Source organism: Ischnura elegans, chromosome 1, assembly GCF_921293095.1.
Source record: "Ischnura elegans chromosome 1, ioIscEleg1.1, whole genome shotgun sequence".
NCBI lineage: Eukaryota > Metazoa > Arthropoda > Insecta > Odonata > Coenagrionidae > Ischnura > Ischnura elegans.
The window spans coordinates 35,344,028-35,369,685 of NC_060246.1; the positions used below are offsets into that span (position 1 = coordinate 35,344,028).

General features: G+C 37.5%; 1 protein-coding gene across 1 annotated transcript in view; it reads right to left on the reverse strand.

Moving 5' to 3' along the window:
• Positions 1 to 4,121: 4,121 nt before the first annotated feature.
• LOC124160222 (C3 and PZP-like alpha-2-macroglobulin domain-containing protein 8) overlaps positions 4,122 to 25,658 on the reverse strand; it is a 515,206-nt gene continuing 493,669 nt past the window's right edge. Inside the window, exons 22-25 of the mRNA XM_046536362.1 lie at positions 21,886 to 22,313; positions 8,280 to 8,439; positions 7,740 to 7,968; positions 4,122 to 7,207 (exon numbers count right to left, since the gene is read on the reverse strand). Coding sequence (XP_046392318.1) covers positions 6,150 to 7,207; positions 7,740 to 7,968; positions 8,280 to 8,439; positions 21,886 to 22,313 — 1,875 coding nt within the window. The 3' untranslated portion in view covers positions 4,122 to 6,149. The remainder of the gene's footprint in view (positions 7,208 to 7,739; positions 7,969 to 8,279; positions 8,440 to 21,885; positions 22,314 to 25,658) is intronic.

Consider the following 25,658-nt stretch of genomic DNA (forward strand, 5'->3'; position numbering starts at 1 on the left):
GTATGTGCATCATAAGAGCAGTGGTATCAAAAGTTTTGCCTTTAGATAATGACTGAAATTTATGTGATTTACCGATTCGAATTGTAATGTGGGATTTCATTGTGTACTGGAGATTAAAAGATACAAAGTTACACCTGCTTAAATTGAATTTTTCGTTTTACAACGTGCAAACTGTGGTAGTAAATAAACGCTCCCATATTTGACGACGAAGCTTAGACTGCTATATAATGGTCGAATTAGTTACCAGTGGAGTTGTTTTTGGTTTCCACTTGCTTTTTTATCATGCGAAACTTTCCTCATTTCTCTTTCCATGGTTTAAATACATTAGAAGGTAACGACACGGAAGATCGTCTTGTAGTTATGGACAGTATGTATCAAATATTGCATATTTTTTAAATTTAAAAAATCCCTAAGTTTTTTTATAAATAAATATTGTAGCTAAATGTAAGCTTCATTTAGAAATCAATTTAAAATTTTATAGACTGTTATATCCCCATTTATTCGATTTTAGGACAAATTCCAAACTGAAAGACAACATTTTTATTGAGATATTTGTGATATTACTGGGTTATTAACATTCAACGTCAGTTTCAATTACAAAGTACTGACTTCTTCATTGTAAAATATTTAGCATCACGATGCTGCGAAGATATGCTCAAGTTGACCAATTGATTAAAATTTTTTTTACTATCCTGAAAAAAAAAACGATCTTTTTGTTCTCTTTTATTTTGTCGTTCACAAAGTTTTCAAAGGCTCAATTCATAGAAGTTAATGTAACAATCTGATTACTGTTTCCGCAGTTGTTTTCCTTGCTTCGAGTATTTAAGAAAATCGTAACACCTTGTAGACGCAGTTCAAATGGCATCGTAAATAAATAAACGTTTTACTGGTCTACTGTAGAGTAGATGTAATCCAAAATCCCTCAAGCGCGGCATTTAATGATAGGATAAACTAGCTTTCCTCAAGATGATGGAACGGTAACCTCCGGTGGTGGGCTATCTCGAGGAAGTACAGCCATTTAACCATTTACAACATCACACTGGTTGCGTATTGAGAATTTGCCACTGAATTTCGCGGTCAATAATATCACTTGCGTGCATCAGTCTCCTCTTCCAAGTGACTACCGTCTTAAAGGGTTTGAATTAAAAAATAGGCGGTGGGTATTCTTCAGTAGAATTCCAGGGGAAGTAGAATGCGATTTTTGCCATTTTTGAACCGGAAAACCGGAAAAAAGCTGTGTCATACTCGCTCCAAACAAACGTGACGTAACGTAAACGTCATATTTAACTCAATAAGAGTGGCAGTTTTTTCGTTGTGGAGGAAAAAATTGTAATGACTGAAATAGTAATGCTTTCGTTCGTTGGCTGAAAACTTTTTGAAGAGTTAAACACTAATTGATGCATGTTGAAAGAGTCTAAAACCGTGATTGCTTCTTTCATATGATTTTTTTCAAGTGCTTTGTTATTAGTTTCTGTTTTGAGATCCATGCTGGAGGCTAATTATTGTGGATGATTTGAGTGAGGAGGTAATGGTCTCATGAAACATCTTCCGTCGCGTCGTTACTGGTTTGAATGCGACATGTGAAGAACTTCCTCGGTCTGCCCGGGCTCTGAGGCATAGATTACTTAAAAACCAGTCAACCACAAATTTATTTCATGCTAAGATGCCCTGAGTGAGGGCTAGTTAAAATTTTACACATTAATAGAAGCTGTAACTAAAAATTATCTAGGTAATGCACAATCACATTAGTTAGGGCAAAATACATTTAAATTGAAATATTTTGGTCACATGAAGGAGGATGATAAGCAGGATATTTTTCTAAATGACGAATATGTGTGATAAATTACTGTAGCTATGCGATACTCTGAATTTAAGCTCTTTAGTCTCTCAGAAGTAATTTCAATATATCTGATACCAGCGAAAAGGACTAGTAGAAATTCAATTGATATTGAAGGCTGAATGACGTTATATATACTGAAGCAGTGTTTACTGTTTATTGAAGGTTTGGGAAAAAATATTGTTACGAATTTATCACCTATGCATCGCATACAGTAATTTATCCTGTATAAAAAAATATCCTCATACCTCATGTGACCAAAATATTTCAATTTAAATGTATTTTGATGTCTCCATATTTCTGGGTTTCACCGCGTGGATTTTCTGTGTGACGACAGGAAAACATGAATAGAGAAGACGGCTACCCTCTCCACAGCTCGTGGAAGAGGGTCATACGAGAGAAAAGAAGGTGGACCAATCAGCATCCAGCATGAAAAATTGGCGCCAAAAATGAGCTATATAAGTCACCAAAAATCGAATCCCGACATCGACCTGAAGACGCCGGTTGGAATACCGGAGAAACTGTCGTCACAAAGAAAATCCACGCGGTGAAACCCAGAAACATGGAGACATCATCTAGACAACGCCGCGGAAAACTACGCATCAACTTTAAATGTATTTTGCCCTTACTAATGTGATTGTGCATTACCTTTTTTGCTGCTTTAACAATTACTTCTACCAGGTCCTCATCTAATAAAAAGTATTTTTTTTGTAAGTCGTTTCAAGTGTTTCGTCCTTCGTTTTTTCTCATCCACCACGTCTTTCTTATCCTCCTACTAACCTTGTCTTTGGTCTTCAGTCGTCTATTCTCATCTCCATTTTCTCGTGATCCCAGATATTCTACTTCAAGGCATGCATCATCTTATTTCAGGACGTTCTCCGCATCTCCGTCAACCAATCGATACAGTTTCCACGGGTCCCCATGTCTGCTGCATATTTCTCATCGTCATGAGATTCAATCATCATTAGCAAGTTACTATTGAATTGCATGATCATACATTCACTACTTCCCACCAACCTCCTGGAAGCTTATCACCTTCTCAAATTTGGTAGTCAGCTTCAAAAATATGCTTTTCTGAATTCTTCAGCTTTGATTTAACGTAATAGAATTATTTATCCTAAAACATGTACGGTATTTCACTCATAACAAAGGACATATCGAAGAAATGAGAGTTTTGGGTGATTATTTTGCGAGGAAGAACTTCTAATAACATAAAAATTAGTTTATTCCTGTGAACTTCAAGCACCTAAGAATGGGATATCATTTAAAACCTATAAGATTGCATTGAAATAAATGTTTGCTCGCTCATAGCTGGAACATGAATGCCTACTGAGGGAAATAAATGATTGATACGATGGTAGACAAATTTGTGTAAAATAAAGTGATAGGTAAAACGCTGATAAAATGATACTTTCAAATATATTTACTAAAGCATTCCTTTTCACGCGAAATCGTTCAAATTTGCACCCAATAGTTTAAGTAATAATTATTTGATAGAGAATAAGATAACGTACATATGTAATTCTGTGATATTCTTATGCGAGTCAAAACATTTAATATAAATGGGGAGAAAAATACCCAAAAAGTTGTTTCTCACCAAAGTACATTCTTAGTGTGCCTATGCATGGTTCAAGAAATGTATTCTGAAAATTTCGTGGTTTTAACTTCAGTTTATTGGGTTGTATGTGAATGATTCAGTGAATGAGTCTGTAAATCAGTAAGTAAGTGAGCCAGGACTCGTTGCTTTTTACAAGAAATTTGAATGGGAAATAGATAATTTTAGTATTTTTGTTGACCGCATGGAATTATGTCGTGGGCCTCCAATTACCAAGCCTTGCCCCGAGAGAAGAATTTTTAAAACGATCGTTGGAACCCTGAATCGCGGTTTCTTTCGCGCCTCTCGTTAAAACCATGTGGAAGATATAACCAGAATTCCTTCGCTCTTCCTTCGATGAGTACCTTCCTCCTTTTTATTTAATTAATTCACTCCTTATTGACAACAAAAATCTTAGCCGCCTATTATTAGCAGGCTATCTTACGCGCATGTGGTAGAATCGTTAAGGTGAAGAATTAGATTTAAATAAAAATAGATAAAAATGTCGGAATGGGAATGCTTTGTCGTAATATGAGTGAAATTGTCGTGGAAGTTTTTAGAAGAAACTTAGGGTCTTTTTCAAAACCTGCGTTTTAAAATTATTATTCATAATGTCGTAATTACTTTTTTTGTAGTAGGTCCGACGGTCGTAAGTTGAGGAGCACCTGGAATTCCAAATAATCTCCGATATTCTTGGTAAACCTTTATTCATGCTTCGCTTAGCTTTTTGGATTTCATATACAAAAACAGTGCCATTTCGAATGAGTGAAGTACATCATATTTACAACCATGGATGTTTAACATCCCAGAATGGAACATTGCCATACACTTCGGCCTTCATAAATAATATTGTAGTCGTTAAATTGGTAAAAAAGTTTATTTTGATTAAAAGACAAATTAAGGATTTTTCTTTGTTTTTTTTTAATAATATGGTGATATTTTCCTGGAAAACACTGATATGATACAGATATTGCAAACTTCTGTTCGGAGAATCATTCTAAAAATCAATGGACATTACACATAAGCAAATTATATCTAATCTATATTTACTTCATAAGGCTTTTTTAAAGTTCCAGAAACTAAAATTCGGCATTGAGTAGCAAAGGCTTAAGTTATTTCGAATATTTTCACGCAGCATGTGTTTTATCATTTGCCAAGCGATTAAATGTATCCAGTTGACTTATGATTAATCACCAGAACCCTTCTTTGAAGAGGTAATGGGAATTTTATATTGCTCTCGTTTTACATTATAAAAATAAATGTGACAAGATTTGTGGATTATCTTTGATTTCGCTTCATGACCGATGCTTTGGTAATGTTTTGTAATCTATTACAGAGAAACGTGATGAACGGAAGCCGTTTGACAGGTAATGCTGCGGAGGAAATACCTTCATTGTTTTTAATCTTAAACAAAACATTTGTGATCATCCCTCAATGGCAAATACATTCTTGATGAGATATTTAAAAACCCTTAAAATTAGTTTCTTCAATTACCAATTCATGGCTGAGAATATGCATAAATTTAATTTTGAACCTTAATGGGACATGTGCTCATTTTACAAATATTTGCTACATGTCGACATTAAAATGGAAATGTAATAGACGCTAGTATCTAGGGGGTAAATAAGTTGAACTATTGCATATATAATAATGAAAGTTGCGGTAAACATGCTACTGGGACAGCCAATTTTATTTGCACCAAACAATCAAGGTGTAATGAAAGTTGATTTCAATTTTGATAGGACGGATGGATTGATAGCTTGATAATTTTCTTTACCCTAAAAATTAGACATTCTTCTAGAAAAAAATGAAGTTAACGCTGTAAGTGCAATTACGACAAGGCTACTTACTGCCTAAACTGTGACTGTGGCACATTCTAAAGAATAGTTTGGCGTCCTTCTGCGCCGTCATTTTACTTGGCAACAACTTTTTCTCACAAAGCACACAAACAAATAACTTTCTTTTGAACACAATCAGACATCAAGAGAGCGGTTAATGGGAGAGTGAAGTAAAGGTCGCCATTTGGCGAAAGAATGGAATTCGAGGAAAATGTTTTAGACCTCCATCCGTCCAAGCCTTTGAGAAAAATCTGTTAGTAGGACAGATGTTCAGGCAACACGTGATCAAAGTGCATTAATCTTAAATTCACGCGTTTTCTCGGGCCACCAGCGATCCAAATTGGGCATAGAAATTTTGTGACAGTTTTTTTTTGTAGCTCTTCAGTGTGCGAGACGTAAATGCTCGAGCAATGTACGATCGCGGGTTTCAGTATAGCTGAGACTGGCCTGGTGATTCTCATACTTCAAGGGAGACTTTTCCCCTGTATATTTGTACGATTTCATGCGGAACGTGCGTACACATGCATTATCATCAGTTTCGACACTTCACATTTGGGATCAGGGTTGGAATTGTACTCTGGGTAAATGTTTATTTTGTTTCGTATTTTTTGTAGCTTAAATAACAACTGATAACTGTTTAAAGTAGTCCTTTTGCTCACACTTCACATATTCCTTGCAGCCGAGAAGTCCATCAAAATTTTTCAAAAATTCCTTTTCCCCCATAATTTCAGCATTTCAACGTTTTCATTCCTCTTCTCCAACACTGTATTCTCTCGTCTCTTGATTAAGTCTCTTTGGTTTTCAAAGGGATAACAAATGTGGAAGTGTCCGACGTAGACGCCCTCTTGCGCTATTCTCTTGTTTTCGCCTCATCCAGTTCTCAATCGTCTTGTCCCTTTCCCTTGATCGGTCGGCCGTGCGGATCAGGTTTCGCCGAACCCTTCAGGAGTCCATAGAGGGAGTTGCCGTCCAACACCACCATTCGACCTTCGGTCTGCTTCAGGTTGCTTTGGGAGATAGGCGTGGGCTTTGTCTTCATATCTGGCAGCCTCACCCTGGGCCATTTCTTTGCCGTGGAACCTGTCCTCACCGTTGCTGGATCCACTGTGCTAGTGGCCGCAGCCGTAGAAGTCTCCGCTGCTGTAGTTACTTCCTTAGATATAGCTGACGATGCTTTCTTACCCATCTGAGTCACTTCTGGGCTCTCGGATACCGTGACAGTCCCCGGCGGCTCTGTACCTAACGTTGTTGTTCCCATTTCCCTTGGCGTCTCTTTTCGATGAAGAGTGGTAGCATTCTTGGAGGTCTCCGGTATCCTTGTCAACGGGGAAATATTCTGGTTAGTGGTCGTTTGAGGGCCAGTGGTTGAAATCGCAATGATGGGCTGAGATCGAGTTGGAGGAGATGTGACGTTGTCAGTGACTGGTGATGCATTTTCTGGCTTTGTATTTGGTTTCACAGATGGAGTCTCCAGGGACACCACCACGTTGTTCACAATATCGTGATCTGCGTTATCTTCCTGGTGCAGCCCATCGGAGTTTTCAGGGACCGTTTTGTAAACCTCTCTGTTGCGGTTTCTTGATAGAATCTTTGGCGCTCTGGTGGTGGTTTCACTTTCTTCATTAGGTTGCTTAACTGCGTCTGGTTTTGGGGTAAGGATGTCTGCAAGCTTCTCAATATTTTCTCCTTGTGTGGTCACTCGGGTAGGGACTGCCGTAACGGTAGGGGGGTGAGTGGCTGCCTTAGGGGTTGTGGCGAATGTCGTGGTGGTCAGTTTCACTGGGGCCTGGGTTGGGGTTGATTCGCTTGTGGGCTTGGGGCTCTCTGTTGAGTTCTTATCAGCGCCGGTGGCAGCTGCCTCTCCTTTTACGCCTCCGGAGCAGGGTTGACAGTCACATTCGCACATGTCTGAGAAGTCCGAGCCAAGAGGAACCTCTGCTGAAACATCGGAATGAAAACGTTGAAGAGATTAGGCGGAAAATTACTCCAAGGGTTCAATAAAAAGAGCTTAGTCACTCATTTTCAGAATAAACACGTTAAACCAGAGCAAGCTTTGAACAGATACTACTCAATGAATTAACAATATTTGCTAACGCGTCAAGATGATATGTAGTAAGCACAAATTATAGAATAAATTTATGTATGAATTATAATTGAGAAATCCTCTTTTAATGCCCTCTATGACTAAATTAGAATGCGTAAGCATTAGAAGCCTTCCATGTAGTCATGGGCATATTACCTCATTTAACCTAACTTTAGGAATGTCAAATAGTTTAGGATATAATGAAGGTGCATTCAGAAACGGATAATTAAATTTAACTGCATTCTTAATTTTTGTAGTCCAATTGTATTTTCTGTAGTAAGGTAGTATTGATTAATAGCATATATTTATCAGATGAAGTAAATTAGTGAATTTGTGATTAAGTTAAAACGATGAGTTTAGAGCAGAGCAGACCGCTGCCCCACTCACCTGCTCCGGCTGACTCCACAACTTGCTTGCCGAACCACGTGATGAGGTCGTCGTCGGTCACCCCGGCCAGCAGGGCGCTCTGGTTGCGCCTCGGGGCGTGGAAGAAAGCGTGAGCGGCGAGGTGGGCGCGGCCCGCCGGGAACACGCGCGCGGACGCGGGCCGCAGCGAGCGTACAGAGTAGCGGCCCCGGGCGGTGAATCGAGCACACAGCGCGCACCCAGGCAGCACCTAGAAATTAATGCGCAAATATTGGTCAGTCGGTTTCGAAATCTCTGCAGGGCCGAGATTAAATATTCGTTAGCTGGGCAGCTCAGAGGAAAACCGGGGCAGGAAAAGAGGGAATATGAAGTAGTCTTAATTCAGTGATGATTTAGTGGGAATGAGAAACTTAATTTCAACTAGCACATGGCATTATTTTTGCTCTTCAACAAGTGATATCTCCTGTATTAGTAATTATTTAAATGTTCACTTCGGTGACTGAGAGTTTTTAAAATTTTACATAAAATTAGTAAAAGTTACTAAAAATTACTTCTACTTACGCTATCAAAGAGGAACCAAATCTTTTCTCCTCTCTTGTCGTGCAAGAAGTCGACGTTTTTCCCATTCGGTCCCCTTATAGGAGCCACATGCTCAACTTCGAATCCAGAGAAGAGTGACACCTCAAGGCGTAAAACTCCTGAAGCTCCTTCCCCTTGCCATCTGTAAAGGTACAACATAATTCGTTATTGACAATTTCGGGAGAATTTTACCTTGAGTGGGACTTAAGATTTCGGTGGATATGATCCTAAAATATAAAAGGAACATCTTGGTGGCGTAAAGACCTACCTGAAACATAGGATAGGATACAAACATTGAGAAAATGGTTAAATTATAAAAAGAAATTGGCACTAGCCAGCGGTCAAGCTTAGCGGGGTGGCATAGTAGTACATGGAAATGTGAGAATTCCATAAAGCAAAATTAATTTTCCCTTGACTGGACTCACGCCATGATTCCGCGAAAAAAGCTATAGAGATAAAGACGCTGCGTGAAGTAATTGACTACATATAATACCAAAATTAACGGCATTGAATACCAAAGATTCGACTGTAACCTGTAACTTAATTGTTACCTAAGTAAGTTCCATTATTTGTTCTATCTCTCTATGAACAATCATGTTCGACTCTGAACACTCCGAAACTCTCTCGCAAAGCATATAGCATTTTTTCCTAGCTTTATTTGGTACTGAATATCATTTAAACTATCTTACTCATCGTACGTGACATATAATGGCACTCACTGATCGAAAGCCAACCAGCCTTTTCAAATGTAAGATCTTAAATTAAATTTTTTAGATACTGTCCAGTCGGTATCTATGAATTTGAGTGGATATATAAACATTTCCATTTCAAGTTACGCCAAGTATACTTTTAAGATCGAAGTTTTATTATTATAAACAGGCACAGTCACTATCTTTGTACAGGCGAAAAAAATCGATTGCAGTATTTTTCAAAATTTCATGGTATGCTGCGTGAAAGCATACGTCATATAACGTGATCTACTGCTTGTGTCCTCTACAAACGAGGTATTGACGAAGCGATTATTTTTGACTTGCCTCATATGATCGAACAAAAAATATTTCATCGGTGTCGCATTTTGCATGATTGTATCGCAGAAATGGTTCATCCCGCGAGAGCTGCACATGTGCTGGTCGATCCCGATTTAAAGACAAGGCCTAGCAAAAAACTGATGATTGCCCAAGCGATTGAGTGAATTATTAATACCTTCCTTTCCTGCCTTCCGACACAATAGGACGGCAACTCTTTCATCCCTCACCCACTGCGCTTCCCGTCATTAAGGAGGGCCCCACCATCTACGCAGTAAACCGCGGCAGCTCACATCTCGTTATTGCCACCCCCGCTGGGGGATATCTTGTGCGATGAAAAAGAGCAAAACCGTATATGTCGCTCGCGGGTAAACAAGGAGTGGACCGTGTCGAGGAAATGTAGGGATGGGATTCTGAGGGATGGGAGATTTTCTACGATATGGACAACGCACACGGAATGTAGCTCACTGCGCATGTTTCTTTTATGGTATAAAGAGTAATTTTAAATAGGATTTAATGTAAAATTAGAGCATTTTTTAGAGCAATGCCCATAAAAATTTAGCAAAAAGTATGATAAATTCCAAGGGAAATCAGATAAAAAGGGGTTCAAATAATTGTTAAATTATTTTCAGTAATTTTTTGTTGTACTGAAATGGTAATTGCTTGGTGAATTAGAATATATTAATTAATTATTTCAACAAAGGAATTTTGGTTTCAGGAAAGAAAAAAAAACGCAAGAAAGAACGGTATTCATAAAAGAAAAGAAAATGGAGGAAGGCTGGTGGAACAAAGTGGGAAAAGGACGAATTTTATAAGAAAAAAGGCCAAATTGGAGATGACATCAAAGGAAATGGAAGAATAACACTTTCATGATAATGTAAATTAGCTATCTCGCCGAGTTGGAGGGATGGGCTTGAAGAAAGTTAAAGAAAGTGAGCACCATGTGACCGTTATGAGGTATATTAATTACGTCTTTGATCCGAAAATTTTCCTCTGAGAGGGTTTAATTTTAAATGAGACCGATTTTATTTCAAATTATCTGACCGGTGACGTAATTATAAAGCTAGATGAAATGATGCTCAAGAACTTGAGGAAATCCAGAAAATATTACTGCTTTTAAATTAAATTGGGGAAATGGTTGATATTATTTGAATCAATATATTAATTAGAGATGACTATGTTCCGAGAATACCAAATTTTATAGAGGACATCGATTTATAAGGAAAATAAGCGAAAGGAATTTGGACGGTTATTACACATGCGCTACACATTGAGAATACTTAGATTAGTTTAGATATCGCATAAAGTTTATTTGTGTACAACTTTCTATTCATCAGACCGAAAATGTTTCAATTGTATCTTTGCTTTTTTTTCGTTTTTTATTAATTTATTATTATCTTTTAAATAATGTATTTAAGTATCTTAAAAATTATATTTTAAAATAATTCTTTACAAAATTATGTTCATAAACATTATCAATTTATACGATGAAGCCTAGCAATTTCTAAGGACGACGAAAGGAGCAATGGAGTAAATTTAAAAGGACTGTGGTACGTAAACTGCTACGATTATTAATTCTTAATAGCGTTTAATATACTAAAAGTATTTAATAGAATTTTCTGTTGCTCTGAGTTGCAATATGTTTGCAAATAACACCTTTGCTATGGCCATCGATTTGATAGAAGTAAATGCCAAGGTGTTTGTGATTATATGCACACAGACAAGGGATTCGGATAGGTATTTTTTTTTAATAATCGCTCTTTTGTATGCTTTACCCTATTTTTCGTGAACTTGTAGACCTGAGTTTACCGTCATCTGGAAGAGTGTTTGGACGTAAAATAACCTGTAGAAGATCAGAAAAAGCACGAAAGGAAGGTTAAAATAGCTAGGAGTCTACTATATTTGAGCAAAAGTTCGGAATGAAAAAGAAATTAAAGAGTGTTGGACCATAAACAGCTGAGATGCGTGAAGCAAGAAATGAGTAAGCGGTTTTGAATTTGAGTGGAAGGCAGGGAAAAGAGGGACAATTATTGGTTTGGTTAGGAGCTGCTTAAATGAGAAACTTAATCAGATAATAAGAATTTGGAAAAAATAATCGGGGGAAAAATGTGAGAAAATTCTTCCACGCCAAAAATAACAGAAAAAAATAATGGTACACGCCTTTCCTCTCCTTCGTTTCTATCGCCTCTGTATGCGCTAAAGGAGAGCTTATTTTTTTGCTTTAAAAGGGAACCCCCTTATATCACGCTACCTCTCCATTTCCCCTCAACGAGAGCGGTGGAGAACCAAGCGAGGAAGGGATGGCGGAGGCGAGTTCCTGGGAGGCGGCTGTCATAAGCGATGCTTAGTCGAAGAGGGAGGAGGGGGGCTCTCGTAGAGGAAATTGCGAATCAGGAGATAAGTGCGTGGTAACGCTTGAATAAATACGTGGGGAGTCATAGCTCTCTAGATTTCCCCTTTACCTCTTCCAGAATCTCCCTCCCTGTCACCTGAGACCTTGAATAGCATTGGTAATGCGACGGATATTAACATATTCCAAATCCTTTAAATAGTAACGAGACAGCTGATTGCCTACATGAAAATCGCTTTAGATCCCTACCTCTTCATTCCTCTTGTATATTCTGTGCCGTTTATGGGTATCATGATAGTCATTTTAATTTGACATCAGGCAAAATTAATTTGAAAAAGCATTTCTCATTTCATAATATTTGCTGAGCTCACTTATGATGACGGCTTTGCTATTTTTAGTGTTATTTATATTTTAAGAACATAATGAAGGCGTTTAAAAATTCTAACGAGTAAAATTAAGGTAACCTTTCAATACATCCTAAAAAAATATGCCTTTATTTTACAAATATTCGGAGGACATATTATTAGAGAAGTCAGAAGTAACAACTTAAGCTGAATTTATGGGTAAACCCTACGAAGGATGACTGTGAAACATATATTAAACAGCAGACAAATGTATATCTGGGTGAATGGTACTAAATATTATGTAGAAAAGGTCAAAATATACGTCAAAATATGAAGAAAAATCTCCAAAAATAATACCACCGAAAATCGAGTAGAGAAACGACTAAAACTCTTAAAGAAAACAAATAAATAAGGCTTATCGGTAGTGGTAAATAAGTGAGAGATCGAGTATCATAGAAAACAGAGTTTCTGAGAAATTTAGGCAGCGGCGTCGGTTGCTGTAATCTATGAGATAAAACGTGATGGAATAGTTGAAAGACACTCCAATCTAACCCGGAATATTTAACCACGCTGAGGAAAGCGCAGGAAGCGTGTTGAACAAGGAGAAAGGCTCGAAATGTATATTATATTCTGACGGGAGGAGTTTTAGCAGAGGTGGAACTGCCAAAAAGCAGCCGGGAGAATATTTCGTGCAGGGAGAACACTCCCGTGTTGCTTTCGCTGCCTACGGGGAGAGGAAAACGGCGTTTCTCTTCCAGGGGGAGGCGGTAACGGAATAAACTTCACACCCAAAGGGAGGGGCGCAGTGAGGCGAAAATTGCCCCACGGGATAAGGGGAGAGGGCGATGGGGAAAAATTTGACCATCAAAGCTGCGGTTATTGTTACGTTCGAAAGTCTTGAGGGCCGGAGGAGAGGAGGTTGGACGGTTTGGAAGGGGAGTCAGGATAGGGAGAGATGGTGGCAACTTCAGCGGTCGCATATTCACGGGATGAGTAAAGTTCAAGGGATGCGTTGGGTGTGGTTTGGCGGCACGATGGAGGAATAACACCGAGTGGTTTGAGATGGGTGCCGCCGCGGAAGCGGGTTAAAGTCGCCGCCGATGCCATCAGTAATGGGCTGGATGGATATATCTTTCCCCGCATCGACTTTCCTCGTCCGCACCTCTCTGAAGTGAATTGCGACACCTCGCGCCTCATTCAGGGTGGAGCAACCATTAAGATTTTCCCACTTCACACCTGTGGAACGATTTCGTTCGATAAATCTCTTTGGCAGTGAAATGATAGGGATAGATTGCTTCGTGGTTTTCCGTTTGTTCACCGTTTAAATAGTATCAGAAGATTTGCGACCAAGGGAAATAATAGTTCTAAATACGTAGTTAGCTATAAAATTCATTACCGTTCACAAATTTGACGAAGAATAATAATTTTATATATAGAAGAATATAGTTTTAATAAAGAAGATAATAATTTTGAGACTGTTGAGTTGGAGAAGTGGAGAGATGTAGTTGATATGAAAGTAAGGCACCAGGGAATTAATGTGAATATTTAGGGATTAAAAGAGAAAATCAGTAGAATTGATCACTCTTTTGAGGACAAAATCTAAAAATACCACCCTAAATTATAGTGTGAGACAGCATATCAATACTTTTTCATGCAGATAATACACTGCAGCACAATGAATGGGAATAATGGAATAAAAAGCTATTCCAAAGATATGATAAAATACCTTTTGTAAGTTGAGTATTCATAAAGAAGTATTGTGATCTATAACTACAAAACGAAGAGATGCGTGTCGAATTTAATGAGAAAGGACAAAAGAGCTGCCAGTAAATGTGTGCCTTTTTTGTATTACCATTGATTACTGCCACTTGAAAGCTGCTCACTAAGAAGTGATAAAGGTAACAAAATGCAATGCAGTGAGTGAAATACAGAAAAGACGTTTTGTGAAATGTATGAGTCAACTAAAATAAAAATGGCGCAGTCAACATTCGGAAATTTATGGATCAATGCTTATTGCGAGGAGTATTAACTTAAATGCGATTACATAACATCTGTACGCTGTGATTCAAATTGATATAAGTTTTAATCTTGCGAAACCCATTCTTGGAAACTGATTCTGGCTCGTAAAAATTACTTTTAATCCATTTAAGCTGTGGGAAATGTATTTGAATGAAAGCTGCGCTGACGTCGCATGAAGATTCCAATAAATAAATCATTTTATTCTTCGTGGAATTTCGCTCAGAGGCATTGAGAGCGTGGGGTGGTGTGATTAATTGTTTCAATGTTTGACGTCACTCTGGCTTATATTGTCACAGTAATGCGATAGCTTGCAAAGAGAAGAGACAGAGAGAGAAAACCCATCTTTAACGGTCTCACGAGAGAAAATTGATCAAAGCCATAGGTGGGCGGGGGAATAAACCGTGTGGGATCCGTTTTTCGATTTCTTTGTTCAATTAAAATATTTATGCTGCAATAGGCAAACCTTAGTCGAGAAATAGAACAAATTTTATCTAGTTAAAACCTTCATTTAACAGGTGGAATTTATTTAAAAAATGGTGTAATTTGAGCTTGATAATGATGAGTGCGAAATATATTCTATTTCACATTCATGTTAAATTCTTATGTATCGTAATATATTTTTCTGAGGTATTTCACCCAATAAACGGCATAAATAGCATGGAAACCAATAACAAAAATAGCGTTTACTCATTAAGTGTGTCAAGTTAGCGTAAAAATTGGACCTATATTTTAATAATATATAGGTCCAATAGGTAATAACCTATATTTTAGTAAAATGTGAATATAAGCATAGTATCCGAGGAGGTAAATCGCTGCTTTGAACATATTGTTAATATGATATGACTCCATATAAGTTTAAAATGTTTTCAAGTTCACATTTTCTGCATCAAACGAATGGATTTTTCTACCAACCAGAACAGAGATACAACCGTTCATTGGAGCTATGGATCTAAAATATCTTGTATTTCCGTGTAAAGTAGTCTAGATGACTGTAGAATTAATGAATGGAAATCGACCATGGTAAAAACTAAACCTAATTCGATATCCAAAACATTTCTGTAAATTACATTATATCGACTGCAGTAAATACACAATTACATTTTGATGATTAAACCACTTATATTAGAGTCATCTTTATTTTTTTGTAGTTGTATGTGGACCTTAATCGTGGAGAAATAATTTTTTCCTGAAAGTTGTGCTGTACGTTAGATATGCACCTTCTCGCTATTCCTTAAATTACAGATCTTTTACGAATTCATATTTTGCGTGTTATTGGCGACCAAATGCCAACTATTCCTATCTAAACAACGAAAGCATATAATATGCTGAGGGTATGCAAAGATCAAATGAGATGTGATTGGAACCGATACGCTTTGACGATGGAGTGGAATAACATTAATTAGGTTTTAAAATTATTTTTTGAGTAAAATTAAAATTATTTTTACCAGGATATGATTTTATTTTGGATTTTTATCGATTTATAAATATATAGTTGCTTCTTATGTATTTGATTTCAATTAATATACCGTGTTACTATCTGGAGTTTACTATCATGAATTAAAATATGGGGTACTTATTCCTCCAGGACCCTCTGAAACGTAAGCGGTCCAAGCGGTCTTAAGCGTTTCAAGTTCGCATTTTCAGGTATATATATTTTTTGGAGCATCTTTTAGTATTTGTGGGTAAAAAAAGTTATCATCAAGTGGATTAAATAGTTGACGAAAAACCTGATCCACGCGAGTGAACAAAATGAGATAGGCTGGAAGGGTAAATGTAAGAGATACTCGCATTCCTGAGCCTTGAGATTCCGATGCATTGATCGTTCGTTGAACCTCACGTAGAGCGTACAGTTGGTCGCCCATGCAGTATTTGGGTCAAATTCCCTTCGCCATAAAAGTGGATTCAATGAAGGAAAAGGGATCACTTTGGGAAGTGGCATTTTTTTTGGGAACTTGGGAACTACGAGACTGGTCTTCAGTGAGCTGTCGTAAAAATCTGGGCGGAGTCGATCTGGAAAATATTTTACGAAAATATTTTATCTATTTGGAAGGTGATTCTTCCTTCATTACTTTATAACAGCAACTGTCGCAGTTTGCTTTTAAAAACATCAAGACACACACGTTAGATATAATTATCGCAGCTAAGGTGATGCATCTTTGTTAAAGAAATTTATTGATTGTGTGAAAACATTTTTCCTACACTCTTTAATGCATTACTTATGTTACTTATATTACCTCTCCAATTTTCAAGTAAAGACTACATTTTATCTCGCAGTAATATTTGATATTGGTGATTATAACATAAGTCTTTGAGATGAATGAGTTGATTTTTGGATAACCTGAGATGAATAACTTTGTATTGGATACAACTTGTTGCTCTATCTGCTTACTTCTTGAATCTAGGTAGGTACATCAAAAAGGTTTTGAATTTTTAGAAGAAGCTTTATCCGTACATTTAAGCTTTAGTGATTTGATATTAACTCTCAGTAACTATGGGGAAATAGTTAATTATAAATCTGCTATCAAAATCGAAATGAATATTTTAAAATTCTTGGGGCTCTTGTAGAACTCAATAAAATATTAGTTATTCTATGACGATAGATACGGATGCATATTATATATATTCCTTGTCATTCTTCGGTCCACACAAATATTATTCTCACCCATGAACCTCAATTATTTCGGATTGTAACGTAATTATTTAAGCTATATATTGATGTGTCAAAAAATTGGAGCATTTCTATAATTTCTTTGTGAGTAATTATTTGATAAGTTTCACGTCAGCAGATAATTTGAGGAATCTCATAACAGAAAATTTTTAATTAATTCTTTATGTACCCCATCACACGAAGAGTTTTTTAATTAAACTGACAAACGAGTATTTTGCTTATCCATAACCGTTTTCCAAAATCAGAGGAAGATTTTAAGTATATACCAAGTGAAAAATTTAATCAGGGGTGAAGATGAGCGAAGTTTATGATGAGATTTTTTCGGCTGAGAAAATCCGTCTCAAAAAATTAAAGAATGAGAAAATATTTGTTGCATGAAAATAAAAATATTTTTCACTGTGAAAAAAAAACAATGATTTACGATTTATTAGAAAAAATGACAAATTAAGATTCATTTGAGCTCAAAAAATGAAAATTGTTAAGACCAGTACTGAAAGAGACAGAAAAAAGCTCTTACCTTGCATCATGCTAGTTATTTTGTGAATGTACTTTGCTCGCGGAAAAATTCATTATTTTCGAGATAATTACTTTTAGATTTACTGAAATGGCAAGTTTGATAGTGTAGCATCATTTTTTTGCGCTAGGCAGATTATATACCTATTTGGTTTTGGGATTTCTTATAAATTCCCCTGCACTTAGCGTTGCTGTTGGTTTAAGAGAATGAAATTCAAGGGGATAACTCAAATTTTAGCTGATATTACGTTATTTGAAATAGGAATTGAGGTAGCCATCAAATATAGTATTTTTATTTTCATTTCAACAAAAATTTTACTGCTACGTTTACTGCTAATGAATATCTTTTTTGAAAGAAATTAATTTGAAAGAAAGTATCTGGATATTTTTTCCCTAGATTTTATCTTCCATTGTCTGTGACTTCTGAAGGAATAAAATGGAATATTCCAGTACTAATGATAATGATTATCATACTCATACTTTCTATAATTCGTTTGAAGGCAAGGTTGAAACTTCCTTTTTAGGATTAAACTTTTGTGAGGGATTGCGGAAATATTTGGTCGATACGTGAATTTTTCAATTCAAACTAGCGTTTTTCTTCGCTGAACTTTAATTATCTATCCCGAATCGTAGACGCATGACATATATGAGCATTTCTACGTAACTGTCATACTAGGGTTCAAAAATTCAATTTGAGATAAATAGACCGTTCAAAGTCCTGACATGGTGTAAATATTCCAAATTTTAATAATCCGTACCTGTTTCTCCCCATCCTCCAACAATTTTTTACGAAAACGCCGCGGAATTGAGCTCTCGTATTATATGAGCAAATGATTCCGTTTACAGTGCCATTCTATTACTGAAGATTTCGTAACTAATATAAGATTTTTCTGTGAAAATTTCAAGTTAACCATTCTCCCCAATCATGACTGTGTCTTACCAATCCATTTCATCAATACTTGAAGGTCACATGTTCACGCAGAGGAATGTAACGCAACAGTGCGTCGTTTTGGTGTCAGTCAGTGACGATTGACATACATTTTTTTCCGCTGACCAAAATCGAGGGATGCGGGAGATAAATCGTTTCGTATCCAAATCAAGTCCATCCCAAGGATGAAAGATCAGATTTAAAAAAATCCCCAGCATTCACCGTTTTTGTTCCTGAGGGCCGTCACTGACTGACATTTTAACCTGTGGTAGTATTGCTCAAGTTTCAAATTTTGGTGCGTGCGCTTCATTGGCCCCGACTGGTACACTGAATTCGTGGCATAATATGTTATATCAGTTTTATTGTTCTTGGTAAATTGTTTGTTTATGCAGCGGAGTATTTTATTATTTTGCCAATTGTTGACTCCGGCATGCCGCGTATCACCGTCACCTTCATTGTCGTCGCGTCGCTTTGGTACGTTTGTTGTGAAAGCGGGACATAGGAGCAGAGTGATTGTTGAGATCTGAAATCCTTAATTGTAACATATGTCAGGATTTATTAAGATGGCAAAGACGAGAGCAGAGAGTCAGCGCGAGCATCGTTCAGGGGGGGTCTAACAAAGGGGGAAAATGTTTTTAAAACAGGGTACTAGGTAGAGAGTTCTAAACTAATTTAAACACTTTTTTCTGAAGGAAAATAAACTATTTTACGTATTTCGTGGATTTTCTTTATCTTGCATAATTTCAGAGCAATGCGAAGAAATGTGACAACGTCACAAAACGGAGTTTCATTTTTGTCAGTCAGTGACGACGACTTTGAAGTTTAAAATCTCCGGTTCTACTGGGGTCACAGGGTGGTACCAAAGCCAGTGTATGCTTTCACTAACTTGTTTTTGGTGGAATCCTCCAGAAAGTTCCTAAATTGATTTGTATTAAGTCAAAGGGGAAATATATGAACAAAAACTGGGTGTAACGGTCAGTCAGTGACGCGTAGAAACGCTCATATCTACTTTGCAAAGCAAAATAACGTATGGAACGTAATATACGTTTGTAAAGGTGATGGGTAACGTATTGTTTTACGAAAAAATTAATGACTCATATTAGTGTTAGTAATGACTCATGTTTGTGTAAAAAATGTTTACTATTTGTAGACTGGTATGCCTCAATACATTCTGGCACACATTTTTAAGTATGAAAAAATATCGAATGGATGTCTGTCTTATTTCATTTTGATGTTGGTAAAAATGATAATATTTAACTGTCGGAAGTGAATTCTCACTGGAAAAATTATGAGTATGCAATTTTATTTTATGTGTGAGAGTAGTTTAACATCATATCTTCACCGTATGGTCAATCATAGAGTTGCATACCGTAGTAGTTGATGGAAAGATGTTATCAAATTCTTACCCATAGTTCTTGATAGGCACCCACCAAATACGCGCCACTCGAAATTTCAGTCTACCTTGCATGATTTCGGATGGAGATATATATTGGGGTAGGGCACATTGAGACGATTAAGATTTTTTCACTCCAGTAGCATATATACTGTTGATATCAAAACATTATTTCAAATTCATACACATAAATTCTTTGTGATCTTCATTCAAGTTTTGGAGTTTGCTCCGCAAAAGCGAAACGACAATATTGCTTGGTATTGCGTTTCTGTCATGAAAACGCGTGATCAGGGTAGGACAAAATATTGGTCTCAATATCAAAACAATTTCATGATGAACAATGAAAAGTGGGTAGTCTATAGATGTAAGTGCTATCTCTTGTCCACTATTATTTGCTCCTTTTACATTTTATTTATGTAAACAGTGCATGTGTTGCGAGGGCAAAATATTGGTTGCAGCATCAAATATTTTTATGGAGAGTCATAAAGAGCTAAGTCTTGTCCATTATTGTCAGAAGCCTCATGAATCACGATGCGCGTGCGAAACCCAAAACAACTAGCTGAATACCATGTCATGGTAGGTTATCCAGGTGAAATTGTAAAAAGTGTAACGTCAATGGTTCGGGATGATGTCGGGACCAACTGTCCCAATGGTAAAGAGAACAAAGGAGCATATGTTTGATTCTATGATCGAAGTTTTTACAGAAGCGACTTTAGGAGAGGCAATATTGTTTTCCGATAGATGTCACTTCACTCGCTAGTGCTGAACTACCATATCAACAAAAACCGATGATATCAAAAAGCTTAAAAATATATCTCGAGCAATCATTACCTACTGGAATGCTATATTAAAGAGGTGCTATAGTGTTTCCAAGTAGGCTTCCGCGGAGATTATGACGAATTCTGCTGGTTTTTCCGGGTATTCTTCCGCGTTTATCCATTTGTAGGACGATATTTCGCCAACGTTCCAGTTGGCTTCCTCAGGTCTACTGAAGTGTTGATGCAGAAATTTGTTCATCTTATATACACCCCGTTTGCCGCCTTTTTTCTCGAGGTGTGCCCTGATTGGTCAGGATCTTTGAAGACCCTTTTCCACGCGCTGGCGAGATTGTAGCCGTCTTCGCGGTTGAATTTCTTTGTCGTTTTGGCGATTTCAGCACGGAAAAGATCGCGAGAGCTCTCCAGAAACACAACATCATGACCGGATTCAAATGCGTCACCAAGATGTCGAATATCCTCGTCAACACGAAAGACCACCACCCTAATGACATCTGTGGAGAAGTATATCTAATTAAATGCAGCTGCGGTGAGTCCTACATCGGTCAAACATCACGAGCACTGAAATGCCGAGTCCAAGAGCACAGAAGGGCAGTAAAAAATAGACATTTCACCCAGTCAGCGGTGGCGGAACACCAATGGAGTGGACCGACACACAATATTGATTTTGACAACGCCTCTCTTCTGAACAAAGAAGGCCGCTACTACCCGAGAATAATCAGGGAGGCAACTGAAATCGCCAAAACGACAAAGGACTTCAACCGTGAAGACGGCTACAATCTCGCCAGCGCGTGGAAAAGGGTCTTCAAAGATCCTGACCAATCAGGGCACACCTCGAGAAAAAAGGCGGCAAAAGGGGTGTATATAAGATGAACAAATTTCTGCATCTACACTTCAGTGGACCTGAGGAAGCCAACTGGAACGTTGGCGAAATATCGTCCTACAAATGGATAAACGCGGAAGAATACCCGGAAAAACCAGCAGAATTCAGGTGCTATAGTGGAACGAAGACTATATAATTTTCACCGGAATTCCAAGTTGTGATATTTTAAAAGTAATTCGCCAAATGACGATTAAAAAAATGCGCTTTCTATTTTATACTTTGTGGGAATATTTTCTGAGAATCAACTAAGGCTTTGATGACGTTGATTATCCAAGAAAATAGAAAGTGTTGATTACTACGGGAATATAAATGTCGTCATAACAAAAAAGTGATGTGTTATTCGTTACTCTACAAGTATAATGATACAATAAAGCATAGAATCCAAGAAATGAATTATTTGAATGAGATTTAATGACGTTAGCAACATAATACTGAGATCGGCTCATAGAACTTGAAAAACCTTTGAGCTTGATAGTACATTTGAATCTCCTACCTTCTGCGTAACATTATTTTCAATATTTACATACAAGGGTGCCAGTAAAGTATGCAAAACTAGGAAAAAATTAAATATGCGGAAAGGATTTATTTCGAGTTACTTTTAGTTGCGATAGAGCTAAATGAAAAAAAATATTCTGTTCGCTAATGATTGCTCTGTTTGAAAGATAGATGGTAATGCTTGATGGACTTACCTGAAGCACGCTCGGACTTGTACCAAGGGCAGCTTGCCTTGCAGTTCGTCGATGGAGTTGGGTCGGGGGTCGTCCTCCACGTCCACCCTCGCCCACAACCGGAGCGGAGGCAGCCGGGGGCCTGGCGGGGGCGGGGCGTACGTCGAGTATGTGACTCGGCCGCTGACGCTGGCGCAGCCCGCGCCCGTCGCGTAGATGAACACCTTGGTGGGCAGGCTGGGCAGGTGCAGGAGGTGGGCTCGGGGGCGGAGGGCGGCGCGCGGGGGCGGCGAGGGGCGGAGGCGCGTCTTCGGGGGCGGTGAAGGGCCCAGCTCGATGGTGTCCGTGAGCTCCATGCCGGAGGTGGCCAGGGAAACGGTGAGGGAGCGGTGGGAATCCGCAGCCAGTGTGGCGAATGAGAGGAAAGCTCGGGCAGACGGGTAGACCAACTGCAAGGAAACATTGAGAAAGGAATGAATGAAAATTTATCAATGCTCTAGGTTTCCCCATAAGAGCAAATACTAAATACAACAATTTCTGCTCAAACTGCAAAAATAAAAAATAAACCTGGTACATTTCTATTTTCAACAGAAAGCAAAAACAATACATCGAAAGAAAAAATAACCTCAGGTAAACAATGAGAACAAACAGAAGTGAACAGGTGGAAGAGATCAATCAGAAAAAACCTTATTGTGAGTTTGAGAGGGAAGTCCAAGAAGGGAAGAGAGACTGCCAGAATACTTTTTAAATACTACATAGAAACCTACCTAAATCGGTAAAATACAATAATAATTCTTATATTAATTCGAGAACCCTGCCGTGAGTAACTTGAAACATATGTTTGCACTTAAGCTAAATTTGGTGTCGAATCGTGTCTAGACCCTTATCGAACATTCGTCTATTGAATTCCGGTCCGATGGATTTTCCTATCTCTATCATGAACTCGGGCTAGTAGTGCTTGAGACTTTTGATGATTGATCGATAATAATAGGGATCGTTGGAACTTATTTTAAATAAGGATATTCAATTTAATTTAATATTTAAAATTATACGAATGATAATCATATGTATAACGAAGTATCACTGCATGTCACGGCGATGCTCTCGAGTATGATCATTTAAAATAATTCGGAGTAAGTTCCTTAATGCTTCCCTTTATATATATACCCTATGATTCACGAGGTTAGGATGAAAAGACTCAACACCGGAATAAATCTTTATTGAAGAGAAATTTCGTATGTGGTCCTCAATTTTCAAGTCTTTTACTCTTCGATCATTTTTTATTTGTACCTGTTTTCGAAATCTTTGACTCCGTTTTACACGACTGTGGTAAGATATTCCCCTGTGGCTCGGCTCACCTCATACTGCCCATTCTGGTGGATAATCTCGCGAGCCTGGCATAATTACTTACATTTGTAATGTCCTAATACATTATATAGCATAATCCATTAGAAATCAGCGACCGTTTCCGTTTATTAATTTTGTTGCCATATATTCTTTGCTTAATAAAGTACTCGTGATATAATCTTGACTTGATCTTTATTTTTCAAGGTGCAACATACATCAACACCTTCAATATACATGCAATACGTGATGCGGAACCGTAACGCGCTCCAGCCAACTGCACACTTTACGTTACAAAATAGAACCGTGATTTACGTGGATTCCTTATGAATGCCCATCTTTCACGTCTCGTCGACAATTTGGAGGAAGGCATGAAGAACTTGACTTGGTATGAAACTAGAAAAAATTTTCTTTCATGCCGTGAAATACGTTGGGAATAGTATGAACCGATACTTTTCAGACTCGGCTTTGCCAGAAGTTAATCTGGTCTCTCAATTTTAAACTAATCATCGTCCGCACATTCACCTTAATTACGCTATTCTTCTGTTCGAAGGAAGCCATGCGCATTTAAATTCTCTGAAGGGATAAGAGCGTTCTTAAATGTATAAGTAAATGAAATAGGATATGAGAGGTATTTTTAAAGTAAGAGGGGTTTTTTATGCACAAATCCTACATTAAATTTCCATCTCTAGACTTCCGTTTCTTGGATATTGACTTTGGTATTCGGGTACCGCTCATATGTGAATAATTTTGGCAGCAAATTCCTACCTGAAAAAAAATTAAAGCATCACATAAAATTTTTGGAGTATTTTATATCCATCCCTTTGGTATAGAATAATGTTTCGCTGTTTTCTTCTCTTCGTATTGTACTATTTTTTCTGTTCAGAGAGTCTTCAACTTCTCCCCCCCAAACTGTCGAAACATGACTTCCATAGTTTGGTACGGAAATATATCTTCGGCGGACAACGTTTTCTTCCACGTTCAGTCACTAGCCAAAAACCGCATTAGTTACCACCCACTTGTAGTGACATCATGAGAGATCTAAGATAAGGTGAGGGAAAATGTCTGCTCAATTTCGACTATTGCGATTGCGTTATGGCAATTTTTTGATTCTTAGTGGTGAGAAATGTTAAGAGATTTTATGATTATAATTATAAGAATTGAACAATTTTGCAACCCCTAATTATGACTAATTTGTGAAAATGTGTGTATGGTGGTGTATTTATGATGTGAGACTGTTGGACTTTTTTGTATTTTCATTTTCGCAGCTTGGTCGTGGTGATTCGAAAAATTTGCATTAGTTGGATCGGGGCTTAAGGGAAGAGGGAATTTTATGGATTCCAGAACCCGAGAGGTATTATTTGAATGATTGTGAGGGTGGTCAAGTGAGAGGAGTGTTTTCGAATGATAAGGACTAGGAAAATACCGACCGAGGGAGATTAAGAAGAAGGGAAAGAGTGCGTGGGAAGATTATTCCTAGTAAAATCATGAAAAAAATGCATTTCTACATTTTGCTCGCAAGGCGAAAGATGAAAAATTCCATTTTTAAAGCATAGAAATACTGAAAATCGCCGATAGCTTGATGCGTCACTTGGTGAAATTGCTTCAAATGAAAAAGTTTTTATCTAAACCGAATATGGCTGCATTTGAAATCATATCAATTTTTCTTATCATTGAACGTTTGTTAAGTACATTGTCGAAGAATTAACGTATGTGTGCCTGAAATTAATTCTTTGGTTAATAAATATGGAATTATAAAATCACTGAAGAGATGAAGCAATGACATTTACTGCTCAAAAATACGAAGAATTGTATAAAAACGATAAGATATATGCATATCAATTTTCTGGATTATAATGAAAATAATATTGAAAGTGATTTTATAATCAATGAGGTTCAAATTCTTAAATGAGAAAATTTAATATTTTTACCGAGGATCGCAAGTTTTCGTCATTACATTTCAGTAGAGTTTGTTTCAAACTGCACATCCAATTTATCGTTTCACCGGTAATGAAATTAGGAATCATTCATGGATTTTTAGATAGCTGAACTACTCGATTTGTCCAAATCAACCGGTTTCATCCTGTAGGCATCGCGCAGAGTTCACTCCTATCGATTGGTAACGCTTTCCTCCGAGCTTTAAACAATTCATGCAAGGGTAACGCGAGATAGATGGAAGAAATGAGCAAGAAAGCTTGCGTGGGAAAGGCTTTGAATAGTGCAAAGTGTTCGGCTTGATGTTCTGGTTCACTTCGCAAATGTGGGTTTCATGCAGACAAAACCCAGTGTGTATGTGAAGACAGGGGTAGTGATGCGGAGGAAGAGAGCCAAATTAAGATTCCATGAAGCGATGCGAAGAGTGTTTGCTAGAGATAAAAACAGCTGAAAAATATTTTCCTCCCCGATATGGTGAAAAAATAATTCACGCGAATATATATTTGGAGGCGGAA